The 27,545-nt window shown below is 43.8% G+C and overlaps 2 protein-coding genes and 1 long non-coding RNA gene across 7 annotated transcripts in view; 2 read left to right on the forward strand and 1 right to left on the reverse strand.

The window, feature by feature from the left end:
* The window catches only part of PSD2 (pleckstrin and Sec7 domain containing 2), a 54,571-nt gene extending 35,674 nt beyond the window's left edge, over nucleotides 1–18,897 (forward strand). Inside the window, exons 10-15 of the mRNA XM_081206253.1 lie at nucleotides 5,928–6,118; nucleotides 7,609–7,679; nucleotides 12,318–12,475; nucleotides 13,921–14,065; nucleotides 15,382–15,525; nucleotides 17,279–18,897. Of these exons, the coding sequence (XP_081062379.1) occupies nucleotides 5,928–6,118; nucleotides 7,609–7,679; nucleotides 12,318–12,475; nucleotides 13,921–14,065; nucleotides 15,382–15,525; nucleotides 17,279–17,500 (931 nt within the window). The 3' untranslated portion in view covers nucleotides 17,501–18,897. The remainder of the gene's footprint in view (nucleotides 1–5,927; nucleotides 6,119–7,608; nucleotides 7,680–12,317; nucleotides 12,476–13,920; nucleotides 14,066–15,381; nucleotides 15,526–17,278) is intronic.
* LOC308594008 lies at nucleotides 9,863–12,311 on the forward strand. Its single transcript, XR_014011217.1, has 3 exons — nucleotides 9,863–10,710; nucleotides 10,802–10,878; nucleotides 11,030–12,311. It is a non-coding gene; the product is annotated as an uncharacterized lncRNA (long non-coding RNA).
* Nucleotides 18,898–22,652: 3,755 nt separating the features above from the next.
* Nucleotides 22,653–27,545, reverse strand: part of NRG2 (neuregulin 2) — a 146,381-nt gene continuing 141,488 nt past the window's right edge. For 3 of the 5 annotated variants that reach the window (XM_081206349.1, XM_081206347.1, XM_081206348.1), the window contains one exon: nucleotides 22,653–26,738. In XM_081206349.1, the coding sequence (XP_081062475.1) occupies nucleotides 26,087–26,738 (652 nt within the window). In that variant the 3' untranslated portion in view covers nucleotides 22,653–26,086. The remainder of the gene's footprint in view (nucleotides 26,739–27,545) is intronic. The other 2 variants (XM_081206350.1, XM_081206351.1) reach the window with 1 other exon arrangement.

Genomic DNA, 27,545 nt, shown 5'->3' on the forward strand with positions numbered 1-27,545 from the left:
GGTACTCTCCTACCGCTCCTCTTCAGTGGCGTTTTCCAGGCCCCGGAGCACCGCCGGGCAGTTGGCTGGGTGGCCAGGCATTCTTGTGCCCGACTCCATTTGGGTCACGGGGGGGGGGTGTCAGCGGTTCCCCCAGTTGGCACACTGGGTGTCCTGGTTCCCCCTCGGCAGTGGTGGCAGCAGCGGCAGCCTCAGCAGCCCGGAGCCAGCCCTGGTAGCGCAGTTGTCTCTGGCTGGCTTCGGGAGCTACTTGCTGCCATGGAGCCTGCCATTTTGCCTCGCCAGAAGTCCCCATATGATGTGTCTTGTGCCATTGAACCAACCACGCAACATTCATTCCCTAGAAATAAATCTACAACTCTTAAAATATAGACCCGGGGACATTAAATGAAATCCGGGAACATTCCAGGGACGGATTTTGTCCGGGGACAGATTTGTAAATCTGGAGACTGTCCCCTTGACCATTTGTGACACGAGGAGCTTCAGGGAAAGAGGAAGTTGGCCTTTCCATTGGCAGAACGGACACCCTGGATCCAGCCCCTTGTATTTTGGGCCACAGAAATCCACCCCACATGTCGGCTGTTAGCACAATGCAGATGCAAGGAACTGTACTTTTTAAAAATTCACTCACATAGAATATCATTTTAACCTGCTCTGATCTGCTATTATATTTAGTTGCTTATTGCTTCATTTGTTGACATTTTTGATGATTCCGTGTCCCATTGGTCTTTCTGCAATGGGTTGCTGCTTGCACCACACCAGCTGTTTTGGGTTCTGCATCCTCTTTACATCTCCCCACTAAAATCAGTTCACACTGTATTGTGCAGAAATGAAAGGGAGCATCTGAAGAAGCAGCTCATCTTATTTCTGAAACATTGCAGTGGAAGCCTAGCCATCACTTGCACAAGGGTAGCCAATGTGACGCCCTTCAGAGGTTGTGTACTACAACTCCCATGATCCCTGACCATTGACCATGCTGACTGGGGCTGATGGAGATTAGAGTCCAAAATATTTGAAGGGCACCATGTTAGCACCCCCGCACTAGCAGAACTGAGTTGTTGTTGTTTGTTGCTAGCAATTTCCTCCCTGCACTCCTATTGACCTTTTCAGCTATGTTTTCAATGACAGTATCTCCAAGGACCATCCAAAGTGTCCTGCAGAGAGTCTACACTATGGGTACCACCATCTTCGATCACATGTAACTCTGTACTGAATGAAGAGTCGGAGGCCCACAAGCACGTAAGATGGTGGCTTCCATCGTGTGAGCATTCTAGGGAACAACGTGAATCTCCCTCAGGTTGTCCTTCTGCTATGGCAGTTGCTCTTGATGCAGTGCTGCAAAGGCAAGCAGTGTTTTTTTCCTGTATGCAAACTGCTGATCCCTCCAGGACAGCATCCTTTATAAGCACTCTTCTGGAGGTCATTGCTGAGGACAAAAGTCAAATGGAGTATTTGGGAAACGTTTGCACAAAACTAATAGAAAAACTTGTTTTGAGTAATCCGGGTACAATTTACTTAATCATTCTCCCTCAACCAAAATGAGTATTTCAAAACAAAAATAAAATTCCTGACTATTCAGTTCACATTCTCTGTTTGATTAGATTTAAATGCAAGGGTGAATTAATAGCGTCAGGCATGTAGAATGTATTTTCAAAACCTTAAAAGCCCATTTAAGAGCTGGATTTCCCCCTCCTGTCCAGCAATGCAATACATGGGATTGCGCCTTCCCTGCCTCAGAATCATTTCTATGCTGTGAGATGATTTGCTTCGCAGGCTGGCTATAGCTGCCCCCCCCCCACATGGCACTATCACCACTTGAACCCCATTCTGTAGATGTACTGCAAAAATCAGGCAAATGTTGGGGAGAGAAGTCTTGCTGCAGGAATTTCAGCTTTGCATGCTGGGAACAAAAAGCAGGAGATGGGGGTTATTGTTTATGTTTGAGATGGGGTGGGGGGCAGAGAAAGGGGAGCAAATAATGAACAACATGTTGAAGAAATGCAGGTTGTTGGAACAATCTTGCTTGGTCACTATCCCACCCCCCACCCCCATCCCGGCCACCTCATTTTAAAGGACTACTTGAGTACAGTTGTGGAGAAGGATACTGTAAAGTGTTTTTTATTTCCTTCTGAAAGTGCCAAATATCGTGAAGATATGGCACTCACATTGTTTTGGAGGGGAAGCACTGCATATCATATTTAGTTAGATGACAGTCATTATCTAATCAGCTGGTTGTGACAGCCACTCAAACGGCAGCAGGGACATTTGCCATAGGAAGAAAATGGGTCAATCAGCAATCTGACTAGAAAAAAAGTCATCTATATATAGCCTTAGTATTACATCACAGGGATTTGTGTGCGGCTTTTACATAATGATCTTTTAAGGCAAAATCAAGTTCTAGTCGTTTTAATAGCATCGAAAGCAGGCCTGCACAATTTAGGACTAGGGTTGCCAACTCTTAAAATGAAACTATTGTGACAGATTGGTGGGGCCAGCAGTTGAGGGAATTTAGCACAACAACCTGAATTCACCAACTGTAAAAAAAGTAACATCAGCTGGCAGGGTGCCTGGCTTTGCTCCTTGGTTTTAATGAGGCTGTCCCAAATTTCCGAGCAAACTGGGCCACACCCCAACCCAATGGCCAGCATCCTTATTTCTGACCCATCAAACGAACAGCCATCCACCAGCCAGGTATGGCAGCCCACCAGGAGTTTAATAAACACATTATTGCCTGCGACTGTAAAATGGGGTATATGATCATTCTCCTTGCCAGCCTAATAGATGGCTCGGTAGGTCACAACAATTTGTACAGGTTGCGTCTAAAAAAAGCTTAAATTTGCTTGTTGCCTGGTTTTCTGAGGAAATGCATGCCCAGCTAATGACATTTTTCAGGAAGGTTTTGCAGGTTTTTGTAGTTTCAAGTATTCAAAGCACTAGAGAAAGGTGTTGTGTTTTTTTGGTGGGATCGTCAAAATATAGTCTTTTGCTAAAGTCAGTTTTACTTCAGAGAGAGAGAGTGGCAGTACACATCTCACTGAAACATTAATTTAAAAGATCCACTGGAGGGAGCTAGCTGTCTATCTCCATTTGGCTGTGTGGAAAACACTAGCATTTGGGGGAAGTGTTATATAAGTGAGTTCAAAGAAAGTGCATCTGAGCATCTGGTTAAATAAATAAATGCATGCAGGAAGGAAGGAGGAGGAGAAACACCATTCAAAAATACCCAAGGCAGGTGACGAAGTCATTAGCCTTGAAAGACAGGTATATGATTTCCAGAACTGACACCCTTTGGTGTAAACTGATGATAAAATAGGACACTATCTAGGACATTTCAACATCTAAGCAGAGAGATTTCCCAGCAGATGGTAGCGCTACCTTCATGCTCTGGTTATCTCTCTGCTGTCAGATATGCTTTTCTGCCAGATAGTACACAATATGTGCATTAACCATAAGATATACTTCTGTTGCAGCGCTTTCTCTTGAGGAGGCTGCTGCTGTTCGTCTCAGCAGCTAAGGAGCACAGACATGGAAGAGGCCAGCAAACCCTCCTCCACACAACCTTACTGTTCCTGAATCTTTGTAGAACTATAGTGTGAATGCAACCCCACTTCTCCAAGTGATAAAAAGTTGCAGAGAGGAATTGAGTCAGACTGAGCACTACATTTTTAAATAGAGCTGTGCAAGCCCCCTCCAACTTACCTTGAAAATTAATTGGGATTTTTCAAACTCTTTCCTGTTTGCTTTATAATCCTTGTTAGATTTCTGTTTTGTTTTTAGTTTTGGATAGAAACACTCAAAATTACTCTCCCTTTCCCACCAGTCCCTCTGTCCCAAGGGCAAAAAACCCCTCCCTCTCAGGGTAGGGGTGGGGGAGGGGGAGGATTAAAGAATGATGATGATGATGATGATGATGATGATGATAATGTTTTACAAAGCATTTCTTTATCTGACAAGACACCTGAAATGAGCTTTGTTTTGCTCATCCTTTTAATTGAAACCCAAGTGAAACCCATGTTTGTCTAAAGAGAACCTGCACCTGTAGATCAAAGACACAGTCTATGTATTTAGTAATCTTTTGATGGCTAAATATTTTATTATTATTATTATTACTACAGTTTGGTCTCCCTAGTGATTCCTAGTCACATCGGCTCAACAAGAAATGTGAAATTCGATAGAAACCACAGTTTCACTGAGAGATAGCTACTTTGAATACAACCCCCTAGTCATGTCCACACTGACATAGTGAGGGCTTACCAAGGGCTGCTTTCTGAGGTTGTGCCCAGAAAAGCAAAGCCATTGTTGGGGAGCAAAACCCCACCACCATGGGGCAGATTCTTGCCTCAAGGGACCCATGGAGATGGTTGGCTTTTGCCCCCTAGCAGTACTTTTTCTGGAGGGACGCGGGGTGGCACTGTGGGTTAAACCACAGAGCCTAGGGCTTGCCAATCAGAAGGTCGGAGGTTCGAATCCCCGCAACAGGGTGAGCTCCCGTTGTTCGGTCCCTGCTCCTGCCAACCTAGCAGTTCAAAAGCACATCAAAGTGCAAGTAGATAAATAGGTACCACTCCAGCGGGAAGGTAAACGCCGTTTCCGTGTGCTGCTCTGGTTCGCCAGAAGCGGCTTAGTCATGCTGGCCACATGACCCGGAAGCTGTACGCCGGCTCCTTTGGCCAATAAAGCGAGATGAGCGCCGCAACCCCAGAGTCAGTCACAACTGGACCTAATGGTCAGGGGTCTCTTTACCTTTACTAATACTTTTTCTGGGTGTAGTTTTGGATTGCAGCTGATGTGCAAACAGATGGAGAACATTTGTCCTGTCTCCTAAGAGACAGGAGTCATTTCCCAAGTTGTTGTTGTTAATTTCCTGCCCATCTTAGGGTGCCCCAGCCACTCTGGGCAGCTTCCAACAAATTACAACAACAACAACAACAACTTATTTATACCCCACCCATCTGGCTGGGTTTCCCCAGCCACTCTCGGTGGCTCGCAACAGAATATAAAAAATACCGTATTGGCCCGAATATAAGACGCACCCACAAATAAGCCACACCTTTAAAATTCAAGGCTTATTTGCGGGTGCGGCCCCCTCCTGGCACTACTGTCCTGAACAGGGTGCAGGGGCGGGGGTGGCTGGCGCTCGGTTCTGAGCACACTGTGCGCCCGCCTCCCAACACTACTGCCTCCCGGCACTCCTGGCACTACCACCCCAAGCTGGCACCTGGGGATGACTGGGAGCGGCAGGCAGGCTGTGTGCCATTGCCCCGCACTCCTGGGCTGTTTTGCTGACGGCCTTCCCCCCTTCCCCCTTCCTTACGGCGGCTTGGGGGAGGGTTGGAGATGCAGTTGGGACGGGCGCCGTTGTCCCGCACCCCCAACAGCCCTCGTGGGCATCTGTTTCAGCAGCAATACCATAAGGTTGCAAATATAAGCCGCACTTTAACTTTTCACAATTGGAATTTGGGGGGAAAGTGTGGCTTATATCCAGGCCAATATTGTACGATAAAAACATCAAACATTGAAAACTTCTCTAAACAGGGAACAACAGTAACACACCACGCTTCCCTCTCCATGGCTGCCTTCAGATGCCTTCTAAATGTCAGATAGTTGATATTATTCCTTGACTTCTGATAGGAGGGTGTTCCACAGGGTCCTCTGCCTGGTTCCCTGTAACCTCACTTCCCACATTGAGGGAACTGCCAGAAAGCCATTGGAGCTGGACCTTAGTGTCCGGGCTGAATGATGGAGGTAGAGTGGGTAGAGACATAAGTGATGACTTCAGAGCAACAGCCATTAATGCCAATAGAGACTTCTCCCCCCCCTTCCAAACACACACTGCTTCCTGCTCACCCACCCACCCATTTTCAAAGGGAACCCCCCCCATCTCAGTCTTAGTTTGCTTAACTTCTCTATTTCGCTTTATTTCCAAGTGATGAAGATGAGCTCAGAAAGTCTTTGTCAGAACTGGTGGATGATAAATTTGGTGCCAGCACAAAGAAAATGGCAAGGATAGTTGATGGCAGCAATCCATTCCTGGATGTCCCCCAGGCCCAGAACGCTGTAACCTACAAGCATGGCATCCTCACTCGGAAAACCCACGCGGACATGGATGGGAAGAGAAGTACGTATTGAAGGGGGTCCAGCGACAAGGGCGAGAGATGCGCAGCAGAGTGGCAGAAACGCTTGTTGAAATGGTTGTGCTCAAGGAGAGAGTCTGGCTTTTCACTGATGCCCGCATGGGCTACAACAAGGAAGCATGGGACGCATCACCCTTCATATTTTCCCGGGGTTGTTTTAGCTACTGGTGATAGCATGGGAGTCCCTTCTCCATGGCTTCTCCTTACACCATACTGGTAACTTTGGGATTTGTTTGTATGGTTCCTTGCAATGTAAATGCTGCTCTCTCTGGATGAGACAATGCTTAGGTGGAAGCAATTACTGGAATTCCTCCCCACCATTCCCACCAGTGTTCCTGGAGTAGCATGAGAAGAAGCCATAGGAAAGTGACTCTCATACCATTGCTGGGTGTGAAATAAACAGGTCCTTATGCGCATAAACAGGCCACAAATGAACTAATGGGAAGACCTTTGCCAAGGCTGATGATGGCAGTTTTCCTTAAAATGCCTCATGTTTCTGCAGCGATTTGTGTGTGTTTTTAAAAAATCATGATATTTCTTCAGCATTTTAGCATGGATTTTTATTTTAACCAATGTATTTTTATGCAGTTTGACATAATTTCTCCTAATATAATGCATTTTTATGTTATTTACACTATGTTTGCTTTTATGCATACTTTTGCCTAATTTTCATTTTCCTTTTTTTAAAAATAATATTTATTATTTTTCCAAAAACTTAAACACTAAAAAGAAAAAAACAACCCAATACAATACAACACATCAAATCAACAAAACAAGACAAAGACAATAAGATAAATCAAACAATTTTATTATCCCATCTTTCATTTACTTATTTCCACAACCTCCTCACACCTCCCTTTTTGTATTCCATTTCTGTTAATTATTTCAGCAATTCCTTTCCATCTTCCTGTTTTCTATCCTATAATTATCTTAACTCATTCTAACCTTATTTTTTCCTTTAATGCTCTATTAACCTATCTGTACTTAATTCCTTATAATATTTCTACTAAAGCCATATAACTTCATTCCAACATTTTTTCTAGCATTCATTAATTTTACAATATTTCTGTAGATAGTCTTTAAACTTTTTCCAATCTTCTTCCACCGACTCTTCTCCCTGGTCTCGGATTCTGCCAGTCATTTCCGCCAGTTCCATGTAGTCCATCAACTTCATCTGCCATAATTTTCATTTTCCTCAACACTGGTGGTTGAGAGAACTGCACCACAAAAGTCAGCTAAGTGTGTTTTGTTCTCTCACGTTGTTTCAGAAAGTGCAAATATATTAAATTCCGTTTTAAATGTGAACTAGATTAAGTTTCTCTCCCATTTCTATTGATAATCACTTCACTGTATTACCCCCCTCGCCCCATCATAATTGCAGTCTTTTGTGGATTAGTTCAAAAATTGTATTTCTGTGGATCTGCTGTGATGTCTCGTATTAACGTTGTAATCAACAGAATTATATGTTTTTCAGCTCCCAGAGGAAGAAGAGGGTGGAAGAAGTTTTATGCTGTTCTTAAAGGAACCATCTTGTATTTGCAAAAGGTATGTTTAATACTCTGAGAGTTCTCTAAGATCCCACCAAGTTAACTCTCTACAGTGCGAGGATTTTTGCTTAAAACAAACACCATAAATAATGAATTCAGCATATATTGGAGTAGACTGAGGGCCCCGTCTACTCCAGCATCCTGTTTTGCAAGATTATGAGCCAGATACTTGTGACAATAAAGGGTGGGTGAAGGTGGACTGTGGCAAAAAACAAAGTGGGCACAGCTTGCTGTGAAGGGCTCCCCCACCTCGGTTCTGCTCATATTCCTGAGTTCTCTGATGCCTTCTGTTCCATTCCAAGAGAAAAAGTCTCCTTGGTGAAGGGGGAGACAGGCCAGGTTGTGGGGAAGCCTCTGAGAAGATGAAGTAGCTTGCCAGGTCTGTCTTCCTTTCCAGAAGAAAGTTAAGCAAGTGACGCTACCAGGCAGCAGCAATGGCAATATCTCTTGCCGTTGGGGATCCTGGGGAATTTGCATGGAGAGCGTCGCTCACTTCTCAAGGGTGGGGGCAGTAGGCCATTCCATCTTTGATGGGGCCCTATGGCACTTGCTACCTTGACCCTATTTTCTAAGGTAAGCCTTTTTCCCTTTGTGGGGGGATGAGATAGCAGATGTCATAGGAAAATGGACCCTTCCAAAAGTGTTTCTTTTGAATGTTTTTGTGCACTTAAAATGAAGAATTAAAGGACGCAGCTGATTTTCAGGGAGGGCACCAGGCTGATCACTTATCTTCAGCAGAGCAGCCATTATTTCTCTTCTTCTTTGCTCTCTACCACTTCCTTCCAGCAACCCGGCGGTTGCTGCTGTTTGCAAGCCTTCTCAGCCCCCTGTATCCCCCTGCCTGAGTGCTGCGAGGTATCTTTTCTGAAAGCTAGGCTGGAACCTTGCAAAACTGGTGCTTCATCACTGAAGAGGGAAAGCCCACATCCTTCAGAGAACTGAAAGTAATGTAAAGGAAAGCTCACCCAAATGGGGAGAGGCTGTTGTCATTCATGTGTGTCGTGCTTGGTTTAAAAGATTAGACATATGCTTTCAGTCTTAAGTGTCACAATATTTAATTTAAACTCCCATCACAGCAGAGGAGAGATGACTTTTAAAAGAGATTAAAATAATCATTAGCAAAAAAGTTTTAATTGATTCAGGCATTTTGGGAAAACGACACTACTATTGATGCCTTCGGCACCATACAGTAGGTCCCTGTGAGACTTACACAATTATATTCCTCAGTTAGAAAATGCTGGCAAAATGCAACATCCCTGCAACAAAGTACTTCCTGAAGGAAAAATATCTGCCCTCCACACAACATGTCTAATTCCCATGAATCATGTGATTTGGATAATGAGTCGGACATGCTTTGCATGGTACACACAAAGAAGATGACTGCTGCCGTAGGTGTATGAGGCAGTCTCTTCCCCCCTGTACAGTGCAAGTCAGCACATCATTCCCCCATCTCACGATGACTCAGAGGCTCTTGGGACCAGAGTTTTCAAAGTGCACACATGCAATTCACACTTGTTTGATGCTTCAAGCAGCTTTTATCTCTTTAAAGGATATTGGGGAGCAGGGGATAAAAGCACCACAGTTGTTGCTAATACACACACACACACACACACACACACACACACACACACACACACTATTGCAGAAATGGGACAGAACAAATTTCATCAGAGGCATTAAGAGGGAGACTATTCCCTGCTATCCCCCATTATCTCCAATTTGAGGGGGGGCTTTGGAGAGCTCAGGGAAACAACTCTACAAGTTCACAGCTGGAAATGGAAACCCCAATATATAAAATTAAAGTCTGTACAATTTCATAACAGCACATTTATGAACAACCTGAAAACAAAGATAGCTGGAAAAAACCAACTGAACACTTTTCACATATGTGTTAAATATGTTTTACAAATACTGTACTAGAAGAAGAAGAAGAAGAAGAGTTTGGATTTGATATCCCGCCTTTCACTCCCCTTCAGGAGTCTCAAAGCGGCTAACAATCTCCTTTCCCTTCCTCCCCCACAACAAACACTCTGTGAGGTGAGCGGGGCTGAGAGACTTCAAAGAAGTGTGACTGGCCCAAGGTCACCCAGCAGCTGCATGTGGAGGAGCGGAGACGCGAACCCGGTTCCCCAGATTACAAGACTACCGCTCTTAACCACTACACCACACTGGCTCACTACTGCAGATAAAAAGTAGATCCACTCTTTTAGAGGTTCGCATAAACATTAATCACTCATGGTAGATGGGATTTCTTTTAAAAACAGCCCAAATTGATATTACATTTATAGTTAATAAGAATTCTCTGCAGAAGCCAGCATACCTATTATATCTTAAGCTACATTATTTGCTATAGTAATTAATTATTATTAGAACATGGCAAAAACCATAACTCATATTTTATATTAACCCATCTTTCATTATATTTAATATTTTTTTGCAATCTAAACAAGCTATTGTCTTGTCTTTCTTCTCCTTCCCAAAATCCAAGGAAATGTGTCAACTTAGCCATTGCTGCAAAGTCCAACAATTTATCAACCTATTCTTTAATTTTGGGTGGTACTGATTATCTCTACGTTTTTGCAAACATATAAAGGACTAAAATATAAGAGTCTACTACTTTATTATTCTGCCCTACAGAATTTCATAGAATAGCTTAGAATCCTTATCAAGTGATTTAAAAAATCCTCCATTATTTCTTTGACACCATTACACATTTCCACCATGTGGAAAACATCACTTATGACTGGGAAATGCTTTCAACTGTTTCTGCTTTAATTTTGCCTGGATTCACGCTTTTCTCCCCATTTCTCAGAGATTACTGTGGAAGGGATCCTCTGGCTGGCCTTCAGAGAGGTCAGGTGTCAGTTTTCTCTAGCAGTGCTTAACAACCATCTATTAATATGACAGTGTGTATTTCTACAAGTAATTGCATACTCTGTGTGTGTACTACACTTTCTTTCCAGAAGCCTGGCAAAAACTTTGCAGTGGGAGTTCCTCTTAATGGCATAATGACAATTATTCATCTGATGGTTGGTTGGCTTTAATTGTTTTCTATTTAGCATAATTTCCTTGATCTATGTACTGAGTATTACAGATATATTTCTGTCATTCAATGCACAGATAAGACACCTCAAACTTTAGGCATGACCGCAAAGACTTCAAGGACTTCTCTGAACGGACAACCTGTTTGATGAAATGTAAGTTATCAGCACATTGTACCTGAGAATCACCATATAAGTGGGCTGTTTGTGTAGATGAATTTTGTAAGTGTATATGTATTTCAGAAAATGTATGGATGCCAGCTGGCTGTGTCATGTTTGATCTTTTCTATTATTCTTTCTGCCTTAGGTGTAACCACCAATAATAGGAGGACAAGAAATGTCTATGTGTCATCACCACCAGAAGCATCCCTTGCCATCCCTTGAGGCATACAGCATGCGCTGCCCACCTGCTGAAAGATGCCCAACACCACCCACATATCATTATGGATGTGTGGGCCCAGAAAAAGGCAGATTGAGAAGAACATTAGCATGATGAGGTCCATTTGCCAGGAGTTCACCAACTGCATCAAACAACCATACAAGTGCACAAGGCTATGTGGACTGGACTTCTGAATATTAGTGGATCTATGCACAATTGAGGACAGGAGCTGAGGGGTCGAAGGAAAACACCAGTTAACTTTTGTGGGGGAGAACCCATGTAAGAAGCTGCCACAACCACCACGAGGGAAATGGCTGGCGTTGACGAAGAGCCCATGCAGAGTGAGAGAGGGTCATGGATCAGTGCACCAGGGGTTGGTACAGAACCTCCTGGACCGCCATGTGTCAGGGCCAGGCGAGAGTCCCCTGGAACACGACAGAGGAGGAGAAGAGCAAGTGTGTGCGTGGACACAGGCACTGATGTCAATGGCACTAGGGGGTGTCAAACAGGAGAGCTGCGTCACAAAAGCTACTTCCATTTGTATAGAGCACAATTATTCACTGGTCTGTAACAATAAAGTTTATTGAAGGAAAAGGATTTGTCCTGTGTGGTGCACATTTCAGTGAAGTCATACTCCTAACTCTTGGCTAACAGAGAATTTGTGTATTTCTGGCACTGATGCAACTGGCTGCTCATGTGTCGGGCAAAACGTTGATCATCGCGTCTACTAAATCCGCAGTACACAGCCACCCGCGTTTTCTCTCTGCAACACCACATTGATTTTATATAACAACATGGGTCCCGACCCCATCGCTCTTCACTTGCCTAAATACACCACACCCTTAAACACTACAACCTGTGTCATGCTTCATGTTTCTAATAATATGATGCAACTCAAGATGCAACATAGCACAAACGTTATTCTAGAGCAATAATTCACAGAGCAGTGCTAACACACTCATGCCACGCATGGTTCTTTGAATCAAAGCCACTGTTCCTTCTACCCTTTCCCCTGAGACTAATATTGCCAACTAGTGGGTGGCATTTGATTAATCTCTTCTGTCTTTTATTTTCTTCATTTGAGATGTGTATGTGTGTGTGTTTAAGGAGACACTGGATAAACACCTGCCTGGAACAGTTTTGGAAACCTAGTAAGTCCCTCCCAGCATGATTCTATCTGAGTTGCTATTACGGTTATCTCTCTTCTCCTTCACAGGATGAATACAAACCTGACAAAGATCTTTCTGAAGTAGATCTAAAGAATGCCATCCGGATTCACCATGCCTTAGCCACAAAAGCCTCCGATTATAGCAAAAAATCCAATGTGCTGAAGCTGAAGACTGCAGACTGGAGAGTGTTCCTCTTCCAAGCGCCGTAAGTGTTCCAACAGAACCCATGAGAAATTACTCTTGTCCTTTCACCTGGCCAAGTGCAGATTGCCCAGCCATTCTCCACATCATGGGGGACGTTACGAAAGTCCTCATCTCAAGGGGGCTCATTCATAAGTACCTTGTCTCATTGTGTTTCTTATTAAAGACAGAATTAGAAAACAGGACATCACTGCTTAGTTGGCATTATAGCTCCTTATTACCTGAAGGAACATGTCTCTGTTTTACTGCAGAAGCTAAGCAGGTATGGCCTTGTAAGCTTCTGGGGAAACTGTGTAAGGTACTGAGTTCTTTGGAATAATAAGATATGGGTGTGATCTATCTCTTTCTATTCCTTTCTCAGATATGTGTCTCCCACCTCACCCTCCAATAGTGAAAGATCTGACCACCTCCAAATAAGCCCCCCCCCCCATGTACTATTGGCTGTGGAAGGGCTCTCTTGGTTTTGCCTCTGTATTCTAAGACCCATGGCCAACTATTTTGCGTACAGCTATGGCAATTGCCTTCAGAAGACGCAAGCAGTCTATATCCCTATTCTGAGGCCTCCTGCAGATGTGGCTACTTAACTGGCACTAGCAACTGTCTACCAAGCATTCCACTAGCCATGTAAACCAAGAAATGATTGATTCTGGATGAAGGTTCTTCTCTGGTTTACATCTCTATGACATGGTTAGATGAAACGGGAAGGTTTAACCTAACCCCTTGGTGCAAAAACAGGGGTGACCGAGGAGAAAGCTTATGCCATTGTAAACATGTTAATCTTTAAGATACCACAAGACTTTTGTATGGCACCTTATTTCATGCCTTCCTTCTGGGGAGAAGGGGGGTCCCTATTTTGGAAACTGCACCTGGGCTTCCAACCCCCTTAATTTACCTTAAATTCACAAAGTGGATGCAGAGAAGACCCTCTTCCTGGTGGTCATGTAATGGATTCCCACAGGAAGCGGGATAACCAGAGAACCTCCTCTGCTACAATTAAAGTGGGTAGGCAGGTCTGTATTGAATCAGGCATTCTTTCAGATAATCTGGTCCCAGACTGTTTGGATCTCAAGTCATTAGCAAAGGCTTCAATACACACCCAGCAGTTCAGAAAGGCTGCTTAGTGGGAAGAAAAATGTATTGAGTCTCCCTTCACTTTTATCATATTGGCATGTGTGTCCTCTGTCTCTCTCCCTCCCCACTTCTGACACATCCTGCCAGTGGCATAGCGTGGGGGGTGCAGGGGGGGCCGGCCGCACCGGGCGCAACACCTGGGGGTTAGGGTTAGGGGGCGCAAATCCACGGGTTAGGGGGCGCAAATCCACGGGTTAGGGGGCGCAAATTAGTTGCCTTGCCCCGGGTGCTGACAACCCACGCTACGCCACTGCATCCTGCCTCTCCTGCTCTTGTGTGTAATGGTCCTCTTCCTTCAACCCTGCCTGGTCTCCACAGAAGCAAAGGAGAAATGCTGTCCTGGATTCTGAGAATAAACCTGGTGGCTGCCATTTTTTCTGCCCCTGCATTTCCAGCTGCTATTTGCTCCATGAAAAAATTCTGCCGTCCTCTCTTGCCATCTTCAACAACCAAGCTGTGTCAGGTAAAATGAAAAAGGAAAAAGCGTGTGTATGTACATATATGGCAGAAAGCCATCCAACTAAGTGCTGAATGTATGCATAAGTCTTCATCTTGGCCCATTTTTTCTTAATTTCTTCACGACATTAGCACAGTCATTGAGGATCACACACACTAATAGTGGTAGAATGAAGCAAGATTGCAATCTGGGATAAAACAAACTGCCTGCCCTCGGTCCTCACCCTTCCTGACCTGTCTGCCACATTTGTCCACTCTTGTTAAAGGGAAGAGGCATGTGGTGTCATTCTTGCTTCCTCTCCAAGTCCTCCAAAACGGCTCCCCCACAAGAGGGAGACAGGATCTTCCCACAGCTACTCTTTCACCTTTAGAATGATGCCCTTGTGGCAACTTTGACATTAGGGTCACCTTGCTAGTGGTGATAGACCACCCATTACATTCCACCATGTTTGTTTATGTTATTTCTTCATTTAAATATTCATTCTAAATCCATATCTAATATTTCCAAAAATATTTCTGCAGCATTAAGGTGGCATACAATCAACACAATTAAAAATACATCACAACACAATCTAAAATGAGCAGAAGAAAGAATCCAGTTTGAGAGATCACCCAGAAACCAGCTAAGCCCATGGGCTTTGTTGAAATAAAAGTTCTTGCCTCACAGAGCAGGCCAGGTAGAACCCCTGGGGCAGGGAGTCCAGAAACCACTGCAGAGAGGTCCATCTGATATGTACTCACTAACTGAACCCTTGCTGGTGGCAGGATATAGAAAAGCCTGAGGACCTGGGTGGGCGGGCAGCCTACAATGATCCCAAACCATTCAGGGCTTCAAAGGTAACAACGGTCACTTTGAATTGTGCTGGAAACGGACATATGAAGTCAATGTAATGATGTGGTCACATGATCCACTCATTAGCACAATAAAAGAATTCAGCTGGAGCAGTTTGCATCTGGTCACTCTTCAAAGACAGTTGAAGAGAGAATCCAATTGTAACTTTTTAACAAAGGCATGTGTGGCTCTGGCCAGGTCTGTTCCAACTATATGTCTCCAGAAAAAGTGCAAAGTCTGAATCATAGAATCATAGAGTTGGAAGAGACCACAAGGGCCATCGAGTCCAACCCCCTGCCAAGCAGGAAACACCATCAGAGCACTCCTGACATATGGTTGTCAAGCCTCTGCTTAAAGACCTCCAAAGAAGAAGACTCCACCACACTCGTTGGGTCCTCTCTTTTCCCCTTTTTGAATTCTGAATTCTGGTAAATCCCTTTGTATTTGTATACAAGAATTTGACTCAGTCTCTCTTCCTCCTCGCCATCCAGGAGGAGCAGCTGCAGTCTCATGAGAATAAAATGAGGCAAGTTGCAGATGAGTTAACGGAGCATAAACTACACCCGGTAGTGAAAGGCCTCAAGTCCAAAGAGGCTGAAGAATATCGCCTGAAAGAGCATTACTTAATATTTGAGGTGAGGCTTTCCAGGTGACAAATGATCTGTGGGACAAAGATAGGGTAAACCTGGAGAGAATGACTGGGGAAGCATGGGTGAGCTCATAATCTCTTTCTGTTTAAAGACTTTTAGGGAGCAGTCCAACCAGACAGCAGGAGGGAGAACTGGAGGCAAATGAGTCACCAGTTCCAGTGTCCTACAGGGCTCATGACACCAGGGTTGAAGTGGAATTGCAGGGTCACATATACATTCCTAGGGACTTTCCATCATTCTACCCACTGGAAACAATGGGTGAGAAATGCACCCTGTCGGCTTGCATAGTCTCCCCGCTGGTTTGGGGGCGTGTTGGAGGACTAGATAGGTCCCTGCCACACCCTTGTCAGGCTCTACAAATGTCTGAGCTCCAGCATCAGTGAAGCAATGGGAACAGAAGGTTTTGCAGTGGTGGTGGTGGGGAACTCACTTGGGCCAGATCTTCCTCTCTAAGGTCTGACTTCCTCTTTCTGCCCTCAGATGGGGCATGAGCAATACCTGGGATGCTCTCCCAGGGAACATATTTTTGTAGGGCCCTAAACATGATTTCCTGGTTCAGAAATGAAGCACGCAAAGCAAACCTCTAAGTATATCTCTCTCTCTCAGGGCCTACAATATCTTCCCGGCAGTCAAAAGACTCAGTTCCCTGTGTAATTATCCTGATTAGACTTAATTGCACGTCTCCCAAGTAGCTTTATACCTGTAAAACACTATAAATAAGGTTCTTTGTTGATATGAGTATAGGATGTTTAAGAAGGTCCTCAAACTGTTGAGATAAACAAAGTTATTATCCACCTGAAGTGAGGCATTCAGGGCATAGCGCCTGCCCATGTGATTTCTGCACAATGCATGAGCTCAAGGTGTTATCCATTCTCAGTAGGTCTTCTGCTGAAGTTGTATTTTATTGGGTTTTCTGAACTTCTGCCATTCTTTGTTTTTGGCTTGTCCAAAACAGGTACACCTTCTCTGTCCTCACAAAATTCATTGGCCAGGAGCCCAAGTGCATGTAATGATGCTTGAGGAATTAAGTATTTGTGTGTTTCAAGATGAAGGGATCTGATCCACCCTTCCTGGACTAATCCTGGCATGGATCCAGACTTTAAAAAGCTCAGTTCAAAAATGTACCAAAATGTATTACAAAATGCATATTTTGATAGAAAATATGCACATAAGAGTATGTCCACTTCTAAAGTACACTAATGGAAGCTCAAGCTGGAAGCCATTCCCCCCCATCACTAGTCCTTCCATACCATTGAAGAAGCTTGCATGCTGCTCCTGCTGCTGCTGCATGTGTTGGAAAACGCACTGCAATTCCTCCTGCGCATGATGGGACATGCTGTGTCCTTGCTCTCAGGGAGTTGCTGTGGCAGAAACCAGGGCTGGTAGGTGTAAAAAGGAAGAAGAAAGGGGAACAGGGAAGAGAGAGAACTCTTAAACCACCTCCTTTAACTTTCTTTTTTTAAAAAAAATTAAATTTATGTGGATTTTTAAAGAAGTTTCCCAAAAATTATTCAGATAAATGTGGGATGGAGAAGATTTATATGTCAATTCATGTGATGTGATGAACCAGATTAGGGTCCTGTAGTCACTCCCTTACTGACAGCTTACCCGTCCTTCAAGCAAGCACATCCTCCTGGTCACAAACAGAAATCCCCAGCACTTGTCTCTCTATCTATTGTTCTGGTCATTCCTGACTTTCTCTCTCAGGCTTTTTGGTCTGTTTCATTGTCCTTCACAGAAAAGCCGCTATGAGACATATATCAATCTTCTGTGTGCGAAGATAAAGGCCGGGACAGATGATCTGGAAAAAATAGAAGCCAACCTCTTCACAATGGAAGCTGAAGACATCTCCTTGAGGAAGACTTACTCCAGCCCTTCCATTAGCCAAGGGCAGTTGCCTGTGGTAAACAGCAAAGCAGAGAAAGACATGACAGACCAGAACACGTCAGGTAACCAATAGGTTAAAGTAACCAGAAAGTGGTATCTTGTCCTCCTCAACTGAAACTTATGAGCACAATAGTTTCTTGGGTGTGCATTAAGTACATAATGCAAATACTACAGCAGAAAGAATTCAAAGAAGCTTCTCTTCTGGTGCTTAAGTATTCCAGGATCATAGACTGTCTGCACTGGTTATCACTGTCGACATTTCCCTTTACTGTGCATGCAATAAATGGACAAGTTTTCCATACAAGGATTGGGACGTTCTTTTGCCAGCTGTGTTTCCTTGTAAACAGCTGGATTTTCCACTGAGCAACTGCTGCAGTGCTGTAGCAACATGGAGACACGACCAAATCTGTTCCTTTAACTACTTTAACTACTACCAGTGGTGCTGCAGCGCCACAGTCCTTACAATATACAAGTCAATAAATACTAGGACAGCAGATAAAAAGAATCAATGGGCAGCATTTCTACAGGTAACTGGGTGAACAGTGTACATGTAAAATCAAATGCTATCACCAGAACTCAATGAGTGGCCCATGTATTGCAATAACTAGATTATCTGCTCTACTGCCAAAATGTACGTACAGTTTTAAAACTTGGTGTCCAATATATAACCTTGTAAAGGTAAGAGTGCCCAAAACATGGACAGGAAGAAAATAACTTTGCTATACAGGGATCTTAGCAGTGCTAAGTAACGTTTTGAACATTTAGTAGCTTAATGGACATTTCTTTTTCTCTTCTGTAACTGAATCCCAGCTGGCTGTGCTGCAGTGCAGGCTCTGCTCTTGCTGTGCTCTCAGCCACCCTAAATAGGGAATTCTCTCCTGCTTCTTCTCCTCTGCCCCTTCCTTTCTGCTTCTGCTTCATGGGCATCCAGGCAACTGCAAGCTAAGCGACATGCGTGGGGAGGGTGGGGGGCCAAGCTGCTCATCACAGATAGCTGTACATATTCCATTTTGCTGTAAGCATAAATATACTCGCTCAATGGGATGTTGTGCTTCTCTTCCTTTCTTGCTGTGGTAGAAGTGACTCCGCTGCGTTTTCAAGGCCTTCAGCACTTTATTTACTGATTGACTCATTTTCATCTTCTTTTCTAGACATGCTCACAGTTAATCAAGTTCCAGTTTTAAAGGATCTTGTGGCTGCTAATTACAGTAATTTACAGTTTCTATTTTTGCAGCTTTTTAAGATGAAGATAATAAAGAGATTTGTTTGGATTCTCACAGCTTTTGAGAATTTATAAATTATTGAGTTTCCATGTTTCGTACCACTGGGGAAGCCACCATCCTGTTTTGCCACCCCCTTTTTAAATCTCTTTGTTTTTGTACAGTTTGATAGTTTTATTTGAAATGATGAACTAAGAATCATGTACAAATGATGATGAACCTGTTAATAAAATGGATTAATCCAAAGCTCTACCTGGTCCTCTTTCTGATGACTTTCAACAACTCAGCAGAAACGATACCCACACACAGAGAGAGAGAGATTATCCACAGTGGAGGAAACTGCACATTTCTTTCTTTCGGGTGGGCTGAGGAACCCCAGCCCAGAAAGAGTCACCTGGATCATTCCTTTCCATTTAGCCTGCAAAGAGATGTGGATTGTTGAAACAGTTTTCCGGGTATTTCATCCCCACTTCAGAGTTTAGAAAGAACAACAGGCTGGTGCAAGTTACAAATATGTACAAGAACACTATCATATACCCTCCTCCCATAGCGGGTAATAAATGATTATTACTACTATTACTTAGGGTTAGGGTTGGGAAGACCCTCCAACTTTAGTTTTCTTACCCAAATTCTCAGGCTCCCAAGATAGCACAAACTCAGATTCCATCTGGTCATGACCTTGACCACTGAATTCCCACTGAATTCCCACTTTTCCCTGACTACCATCACATGAACATTTCTTCCTTCTTAGATTCTTTATTATTATTGTTGTTGTTTAGTTGTTTAGTCATGTCCGACCCTTCGTGACCCCATGGACCAGAGCATGCCAGACACTCCTGTCCTCCACTGCCTTCCGCAGTTTGGTTGTAGTAGTAGTAATTATTAATTATTATTATTTATTTATACCCCGCCCATCTGGCTGGGCTTCCCCAGCCACTCTGGGCGGCTTCCAACAAAATATTAAAATACAGTAATGCATCAAACATTAAAAGCTTCCCTAAACAGGGCTGCCTTCAGATGTCTTCTAAAAGTCTGGTAGTTGTTGTCCTCTTTGATATCTGGTGGGAGGGCATTCCACAGGACGGGTGCCACCACCGAGAAGGCCCTCTGCCTGGTTTCCTGTAACTTGGCTTCTCGCAGTGAGGGAACCTCCAGAAGGCCCTCGGCGCTGGACCTCAGTGTCTGGGCAGAATGATGGGGGTGGAGATGCTCCTTCAGGTATACTGGGCCAAGGCCATTTAGGGCTTTAAAGGTCAGCACCAACACTTTGAATTGTGCTCGGAAACATCCTGGGAGCCAATGTAGGTCTTTCAAGACTGGTGTTATGTGGTCTCGGCGGCCGCTCTCAGTCACTAGTCTAGCTGCCACATTCTGGATTAGTTGTAGTTTCTGGGTCACCTTCAAAGGTAGCCCCACGTAGAGTGCATTGCAGTAGTCCAAGTGGGAGATAACCAGAGGATGCACCACTCTGGCAAGACAGTCCGCGGGCAGGGAGGGTCTCAGCCTGCGTACCAGGTGGAGCTGGTAAACAGCTGCCCTGGACACAGAATTGACCTGCGCCTCCATGGACAGCTGCGAGTCCAAAATGCACCCACTTTTCCTACCCTCTCTTCCATCCTGGGAAAAAGGTGTGCTTTCTTGGTCTTGGCTAGCTGCAGGGCCCTGGAAAGTCATCTTACTGCAAGCCCTTTTCCCCAGACTTCCTGGCACCAAGGAAACTGGAGCTCCTTACACACCCATCTAGGCACCCACAAGTGAACACCTGCTGAGCCAGTGGGACAAGCCAATTACATTGCTCCCCCAGAGCACCCAAAGGGGGAAAACCCACAATTGCAGGAACAAACAATTATCTGGGCATCTCACACATCATGTCAGAGATGTGAAAAGAGATAGAATGAAAATGTCTGTTAGCCATTTAGGGGCTGTCTGGCTGAAGCTACAACCATGTACAAGTTTGCCCAAGAACTCTGCTAAGCTATTCACCCCCTTCCCTTCCCTTTGTTCTGACGGAGGCTCTAGGCTTCCTGAGAAATGTGAGGATGGAGGGAGAGTGGCGGAGGAAAAACAAGGAGTGTGTGTGGGGGATTAACTGAATTGCCCACCCCCTCATTGCTCATGAGACTTGGTGAGCTGTTAGTTATGTTCTCTCTATAAAAGGCAACTGCCATATCTAATGTGACTCCAACAAACTCAGAATGGATGATGAGAATGAAAAGCTGGGACTATTCAGGCCTTCCTCCCACAATGGCTAATGTCACAAGTAACAACAACAACAAATCTTGGCAAACATTCATAAACTGCCCCCCCCCGGAAATACTGTATTTTTCTGTGTATACGATGCCCCCATGTGTAAGACAGCCTGTATTTTTTGAGTCCCAAATTAAGAAATAAATATTTTAAACACCAAACAGAACAACTTTAATATTTTATTAAATATTCAAAACACCTGTATATTTAGTACCATATATTTAAACAGTGAGGCAAGCTGTGTAATGGCGGCTGCCCCTGTCAGATCAGTGTAACTCCACATTAGCTGCAGCTCCATCTCTCCTGCCTGTGTGTTGCACTTTTGTCCCAGTATTTACGGTATGTACCGTATTTATTCCATGAGCGCGGCAGATGCAAACGCTGATCAAGGAGCTGTGACTGCCAGAGCTGCCTGAGTGAGTGCGCTTGGGGAATGGGGGGGTCTGGGTAGCCAGGGGGCGGCTGAGGGAACAGGGTGGAAGGAACAATGTCTGGAGTGGGGGCTGCTGGGGGGGGAGTACCAGACCAGGGTTTGTCGTGAGGCCAATAGTGAGGGGAGTCTGGGGGGGGGGGAGGATATGGATGATGGCATGTATTTATTTATATATTTAATTGCAACATTCCGTGTATAAGACAACCCCCAATTTTAAACTTATACACGGAAAAATATGGTAGCTTACATATTGTAAAGGGACCCCTGACCGTTAGGTCCAGTCATGGCCGACTCTGGGGTTGCGGCGCTCATCTCGCTTTACATGTGGCCAGCATGACTAAACCGCTTCTGGCGATCCAGAGCAGCACACGGAAATGCTGTTTACCTTCCCACCGGAGTGGTACCTATTTATCTACTTGCACTTTGATGTTCTTTCGAACTGCTAGGTGGGCAGGAGCAGGGACCGAGCAACAGGAGCTCACCCCGTCGCAGGGATTCGAACCACCGACCTTCTGATTGGCAAGCCCTAGGCTCTGTGGATTAGACCACAGCGCCATCCATCTCCCAAATTCAGACTCCATTGCGTTCCATGTTCATACTGGAGACTGAGAGTCTCCTCTGCAGCCTGCAAATACTCAACTTCATCCCCCGCTAGCCACTGAAGTAATAGAATGTGTCCCAAACCCAGGCGCAAGGAGTCACATGTGACATCAGCAAAGGTTGCACTGCCTATTGGCAACTGCTCTCTGCCTCTCACCCACCCACCCTGTGAAAGCCCATGGAGTGAGATGGTGTTGTTGTGCAGCTCTTGGTAGACACGTAATCTCAGAGCCTTGACTTCAAGCTCTGTGTTGGCCAAGAGAGTCCTGCAACTGGTCCAACTCTCTGTCCAACTCTGCAATTCTCTGGCTCCATGAAATCCAAGCAGGTTTTTGGAGCAGCCTTCTTTCCTTCCAGGCTTCCCTTCGCCCTGTGCCGCAATGTAGCCTTCTTCTAAGGCTGTTTTAGGAGCCATGCTCACCTGCGCCGTTTCCCCTCAGGAGTGTGAGAGAGATTACTGGAGCCTGGCTAGACTCTGTATGCAATCATTTTTATTTCTGTATGTAATAATTGCTGGCTTCTTATTGTTGTGGGCATTCCTAAGTGTTTATTTGGTTTAATTGCACAAGCCATCTGCAAGTGCTTGTTGTATCACAGCAAAGAAAAATGCTTACAAAGCTTTTGTGAAAACTAGACTCTTGGCAGTTATATAAAAAAATAAGGCAATATGTTAAAGAAATCAGGCAGATGCCAGATATGAAATCTGTTTTATTAGGTAGGTGTAATAAAACCTATGTAGAAATGCATGAAAACATTAAAATAACTTTATGGGCTCTTTGGTGAATGAATCTGCATATGATGTTTCACGCAAAGGAAAGCAGAAGTCGCATAAAATCTCAATAAATCTAGAATAAACCCCAGTGTACCTCTCCATCTTTTTACAAAATGTCAAAAGGGGAATGGGATAACCAAAAATGGCTATTAGGGCTGCACCTGCTGCTAAAGGCTGCACCACTTCCATGCTGTCCAACGTTTCACAGATTTAAGAAAAGGCACTCTGTGCTCAGAGCAAGGAAGAGCAGACACAAACAGACATTTTGCTGCTGGCGTATGCAGCACTAGTAAGCTACTCAAAACAAAACTCATCTTTCAAACGTTTAATTTCATGATGGATCTGGTTGCAGTTATGACAAAATAGCTGCCATTTCAACACACTCAGCAGTTTACTGTCTGGATAGGGATCACCCACTTCTACCCATTAGGTCCCGAGCCTTGTACTCCAACCTGCAAAACGCATGATTTTCAGCACAGCATCATCTGAGGTCTGTGCCGGCTCCTGAGTCTTTTACCCAGTGTGAGCAACAAGGCTCCCTGTTGATGAAACTCAATGTAGCTTCAATACCTTATTGGAGTCTAGACAGAACTGCATTTTATTGCAAAATCAGGATTCAGGGTGTGATTTGAGAATAGATTTTTGTAAGTTTTCTCCTGTTCAAAGGCTGAACCTACACCAGAAAAGGAAATATGGACTTCCTGAGGCTCATGACATCTCAGCTATCCAGACATCAATATACTTACCTGTGTGACGTGGGCATTTGAACAATGACTTTCCATGTTTGAAGGTTGGAGGGAGTAGGGGTATTTATTTTCTTTTGTAGTTTAAGCTTATTATTTGTAAAATATAAAAAGTGAGGCTATTCATTTTGCAAAACCTAATTTTTTTAAAAAAGAACTGGCTGAACAAACAATAAAATGGCAGGTGCATTCAAATCCTATGCTATTTTTTTCAGAGGAAATTTGCACAGGATTGCAGCATTAATGCAATTGCAACTTTATGCCAATTTGGGACAAATTATTGGTGTGTCAGAACCAGGGATGGAGGGGAGATTCAATTTGGTACATGTAGGAAGCCTAAACCCTCAAATTCACACTTTCTGGAACAATATGTGAACTGAAATCCTTTGAAATTTGCACTTATCTGAATTTTGCAATGCAATTCTCCAACCAACTAATTTTTTTATGATATATTACAGGAAAGTATACACAGAATTACTATTGTTGTTGTTAAAATTAATGTTTTCACTAACAAAATGCATTTTATTAAGGGGAATTGCTTGCAAAAATGTGTACAACAGTCAAAATTGTGTATAAAATGTGTTTATTAGGAGAAATTCACACTAAAATGAAAATGTGTTTTTTAAAAAAAAAATTCACACATTCCTGCAAATTGTGGAGAACTGAATTCAGGATTGGAAACATGAAAAACTGAGAGATCTGAAATTGATAGATCCTTCCATCCCTAGTCAGAATTGGCTTTGACAGCCCAGGTCAGAGCAATTTCATTGAAGGAACGGGATGGTGATTAGGCCAGGTCTGCTATTGCAAATCAGAGATCTTTAGTCTAGATCCAATTGAGACCTCCTATAATGGCTCCCAGTCTTTCATTTTCTCTCTCACCACTGACTGTGAAATTGATTTTAGAATCTTGGTAGTCATTTCTTACTTTTATTTATAATATTAAAAAAGTTCAAGTGTTAAACAGTCAAGAGTTCTGACATTCAGACAATCCAGAGCAATTTTTTTGTTTTGTTTTTTACAATCATCTTTATGACAAATTAGCAGCGTTTCTATTGGACCCTGTTGTGGATGAGGAACAAAGGGTTTAAAGTACTTTATTGCTAAAAGTTAAAAGAAATACACTGGCAATTGTATTTTAATCTTCTCAGTCACAGCTTCTCCATGCATCCAATCTACAGTATCTGAAATGCAAAGGACATGCAGAAGTCAAAAGAGAAAAAGAAAAGAGGCAGGCTAGGATGTAAACCGGAGGGCCCCACAAGGAACGGAAAGGAAAGAAGGGATCTCTCTCTGTCATGGGAGTTTTCTTGCCAGCTGTACAAAGAAGTTGTCTCAGAGCTGCTAGTGACACGATGGGATGCCGTGCGGCTTGCTAAAATATATAGATAGATATTTTTAAGAAAGTCATTATGAAACGCTAGAACGTTACAATAACAACTGTCTTTACAAAACATGGCGCACTGATAGTGGCATTTATTGTGTTTCTTTCTGGGGGGGGGAGGTAGCGGCAAGAGCCAGCATGCTGGTGACGCTACTTGTGACAAGGAGGAGGAGGAGACAGCTAGTGCTCGGGCAATGAACTTCAAGAGACTCTTAGCTCACTTTGGGCTTTTAAAATAGGTGTGCACACGTCATCAACAGCCCCTGAACCTTCCTCGTTTGTTTTATGACCAAGTTAGCATCAGAATCTGGGCTGCAGCTTTTTGGCTCTGAAGAACAGACAGCAGACGCTCAGAGTCACCGATGAAGAGCTAGCGCTTGTGCTCAGTAGCAGGGCTGAAGCAGATCTCAGAATCAGCATTTCTTGAAGTAGTCCTATTTAACCACACTGCTTTGAAGTATTTAATTTGTTTGATTATCTGGTTTCCCCTTGCTCATGGATCTGTTTAGACTAAGTGATATATTGTAAGGGCTGTTGCTACTGTGTGCTTTATTCACTTCCTACTTATCTTGTATTAAAAAACGTAATTACCAGTACATATTATTTTCCCTGAAAGGGAAAGGGACTTATGGAAACATTGATACATATGGTGTGTGTGTGTGTGTGTGTGTGTGTGTGTGTGTGTGTGTGCGCGCACACACACGTATGTGTGTGTGTGTGAGAGAGAGAGAGCACAGAAGAGAAAGTGTATGTGTGCGCAACACTTTAAAAGCACTAGATTACCAACATCCAGATATCAAGCAATTTAAAAGGGTGTTTGTGTTCAAATGGAAAAGTGCTTATTAAAATATTCCATAACAAGTTGTCCTAAACATAAAGCTTATGATCTCAAGAATGCTTAAACGTAATTTTCATTGTGGACTCTGGCATTAGCGTACAGCAAAAGGCACCACGAATTTTGTTTTTTTTAATGATTTGTAAGTAGTCAAAAATTGGCCCATCTCTTTAATTTTTTTTTGTTGATTTCTTCTTTTCTCAGAAGCTGTAAATCAAGATGTTACGTATAAATAGAGATTCCTTATAAAAAGGTCTTTGCCATTAGCTATTATAAGACATCATTGCTAAAATGAAAATAAAACATTTCATAATTTTTTCTTTTTTATATATAAAATAAAAATTTGTCTTTTCTGTTATTCCTCCCCGCTTCCTCAGTCCTGGTGTGTTCATGGGAGTGGGCATGAGGGAGAGTCGGAGTGGCCTCTAAGGTGGTGCTGAATCTTGGCGGGATCTGCCATTATGTGTCACTTGGTTCCCTCCCTGCGTGTTGCATCTGTCGAAGGAATAGTAAGTCCTGCTATCGGCCAGGCGATAGAGAGGGGGTGAATCGGGGTCCATTGCCTCCGCGTTTCTCATACTTAGGAAAGGCGTGCTCTCGGCTACCAGCTCCTCATCAGATTCACTGTACGAGGCGCTGCTCACTGAAAAGGAGTCTCTCAGCATTTTGCCCCTGTGTGACAGGTGCCCATTCAGTTTCGATTTTCTCCACCGCCTGTTGTTGCTGCCCGCTCTCTTTGGCTGATCTAGCACAGAGATGTACTCGTGTGTCGTCTCATATTCGTCGTCCTCCGTGATGCGGAAGGGGCTGGAGGGCAAACTCCCCGTGCTCTCGTTCAGGTAGCTCCTTCTTTGGTAGTAACTCTCATACCTTTGCATATCTTGGGAAGGGATCTGGTACCTTCGGAGCAATGGCTGCTGTTCCTCCACCTGGAAGCTAATGGATGCTGCAGGAGGCAGAGAGACTGCATGAGCTGAATTAGGAGAAGTGATCTCAAAGGTGGGCATGTGGGCGGATACGGAGCAATGGAAGTCAACCGGCGACAGGCGTGCTGGGGTGGTCAAGGCAGATACGTACCTGGAAGAAGAAACAACGGCATTGGGATCAAGCCGAAGGGTCACAATGAAGAGCTCTCCCCCCCCCCTTTAGCACACAACTTTAAATCCAGGCTGAGTTAATGCTTTCTAATAGCCCAACTTGCACAGAAATATTTTTTTCTGTTTGTGTGTTTTGTTTACAATGAGATAGAAAGAGGTTGCCAAGGAGATAGTCATCGTCCCGGGGTCTGGGAAGAATTACCACACCCACAGGAGCAAGGTGGGAATTGTCATGGGGTTCAGAACAATAAGGGGTGCATTTTTTCAGTTAGAGGCTCAGACCTTAACTTAGGAGCACAGATAAAACCCACAGGAAACAAATGGGATCACTTCTTTACATGTGAAAAGAACAATTACGAGCGAAACAGTTCAGTGATTTTTAAATTTTACAGTGGGAGGCAGATTAAGGTTGAAAACCTAACCCCACTTGTGTATGCAAGGTAAAACCCCAAAGTCAAGGTGAACAAGCAACAAGTAACAATCGTATAATTCAGTGGTTTTTTTCCTGAGGGGACACAGGGGTATGCATACCCCTAAAAATTTTGTGAATCTTTGTACTTTTGTCCATTTATTGTATTTATTTCCCCCAATTTGAACTATAAAATGGTGGTTTTCTTGAGTTAAAATGAGAGTACTCCTAAACATGTATCTGAAAGAATGCAAGATGATCCTCCTAACATTTCAAAATCATGAGGACAAAACACTACATAACAAGCTCTGGGGGAAATGATAGTAAAATTATGTTATTTATTTCCTACCGAAGCATCTGCTGCCGCCTATTGTCAGA

This window comes from Podarcis bocagei, assembly GCF_964188305.1.
Source record: "Podarcis bocagei genome assembly, chromosome: 8".
NCBI lineage: Eukaryota > Metazoa > Chordata > Lepidosauria > Squamata > Lacertidae > Podarcis > Podarcis bocagei.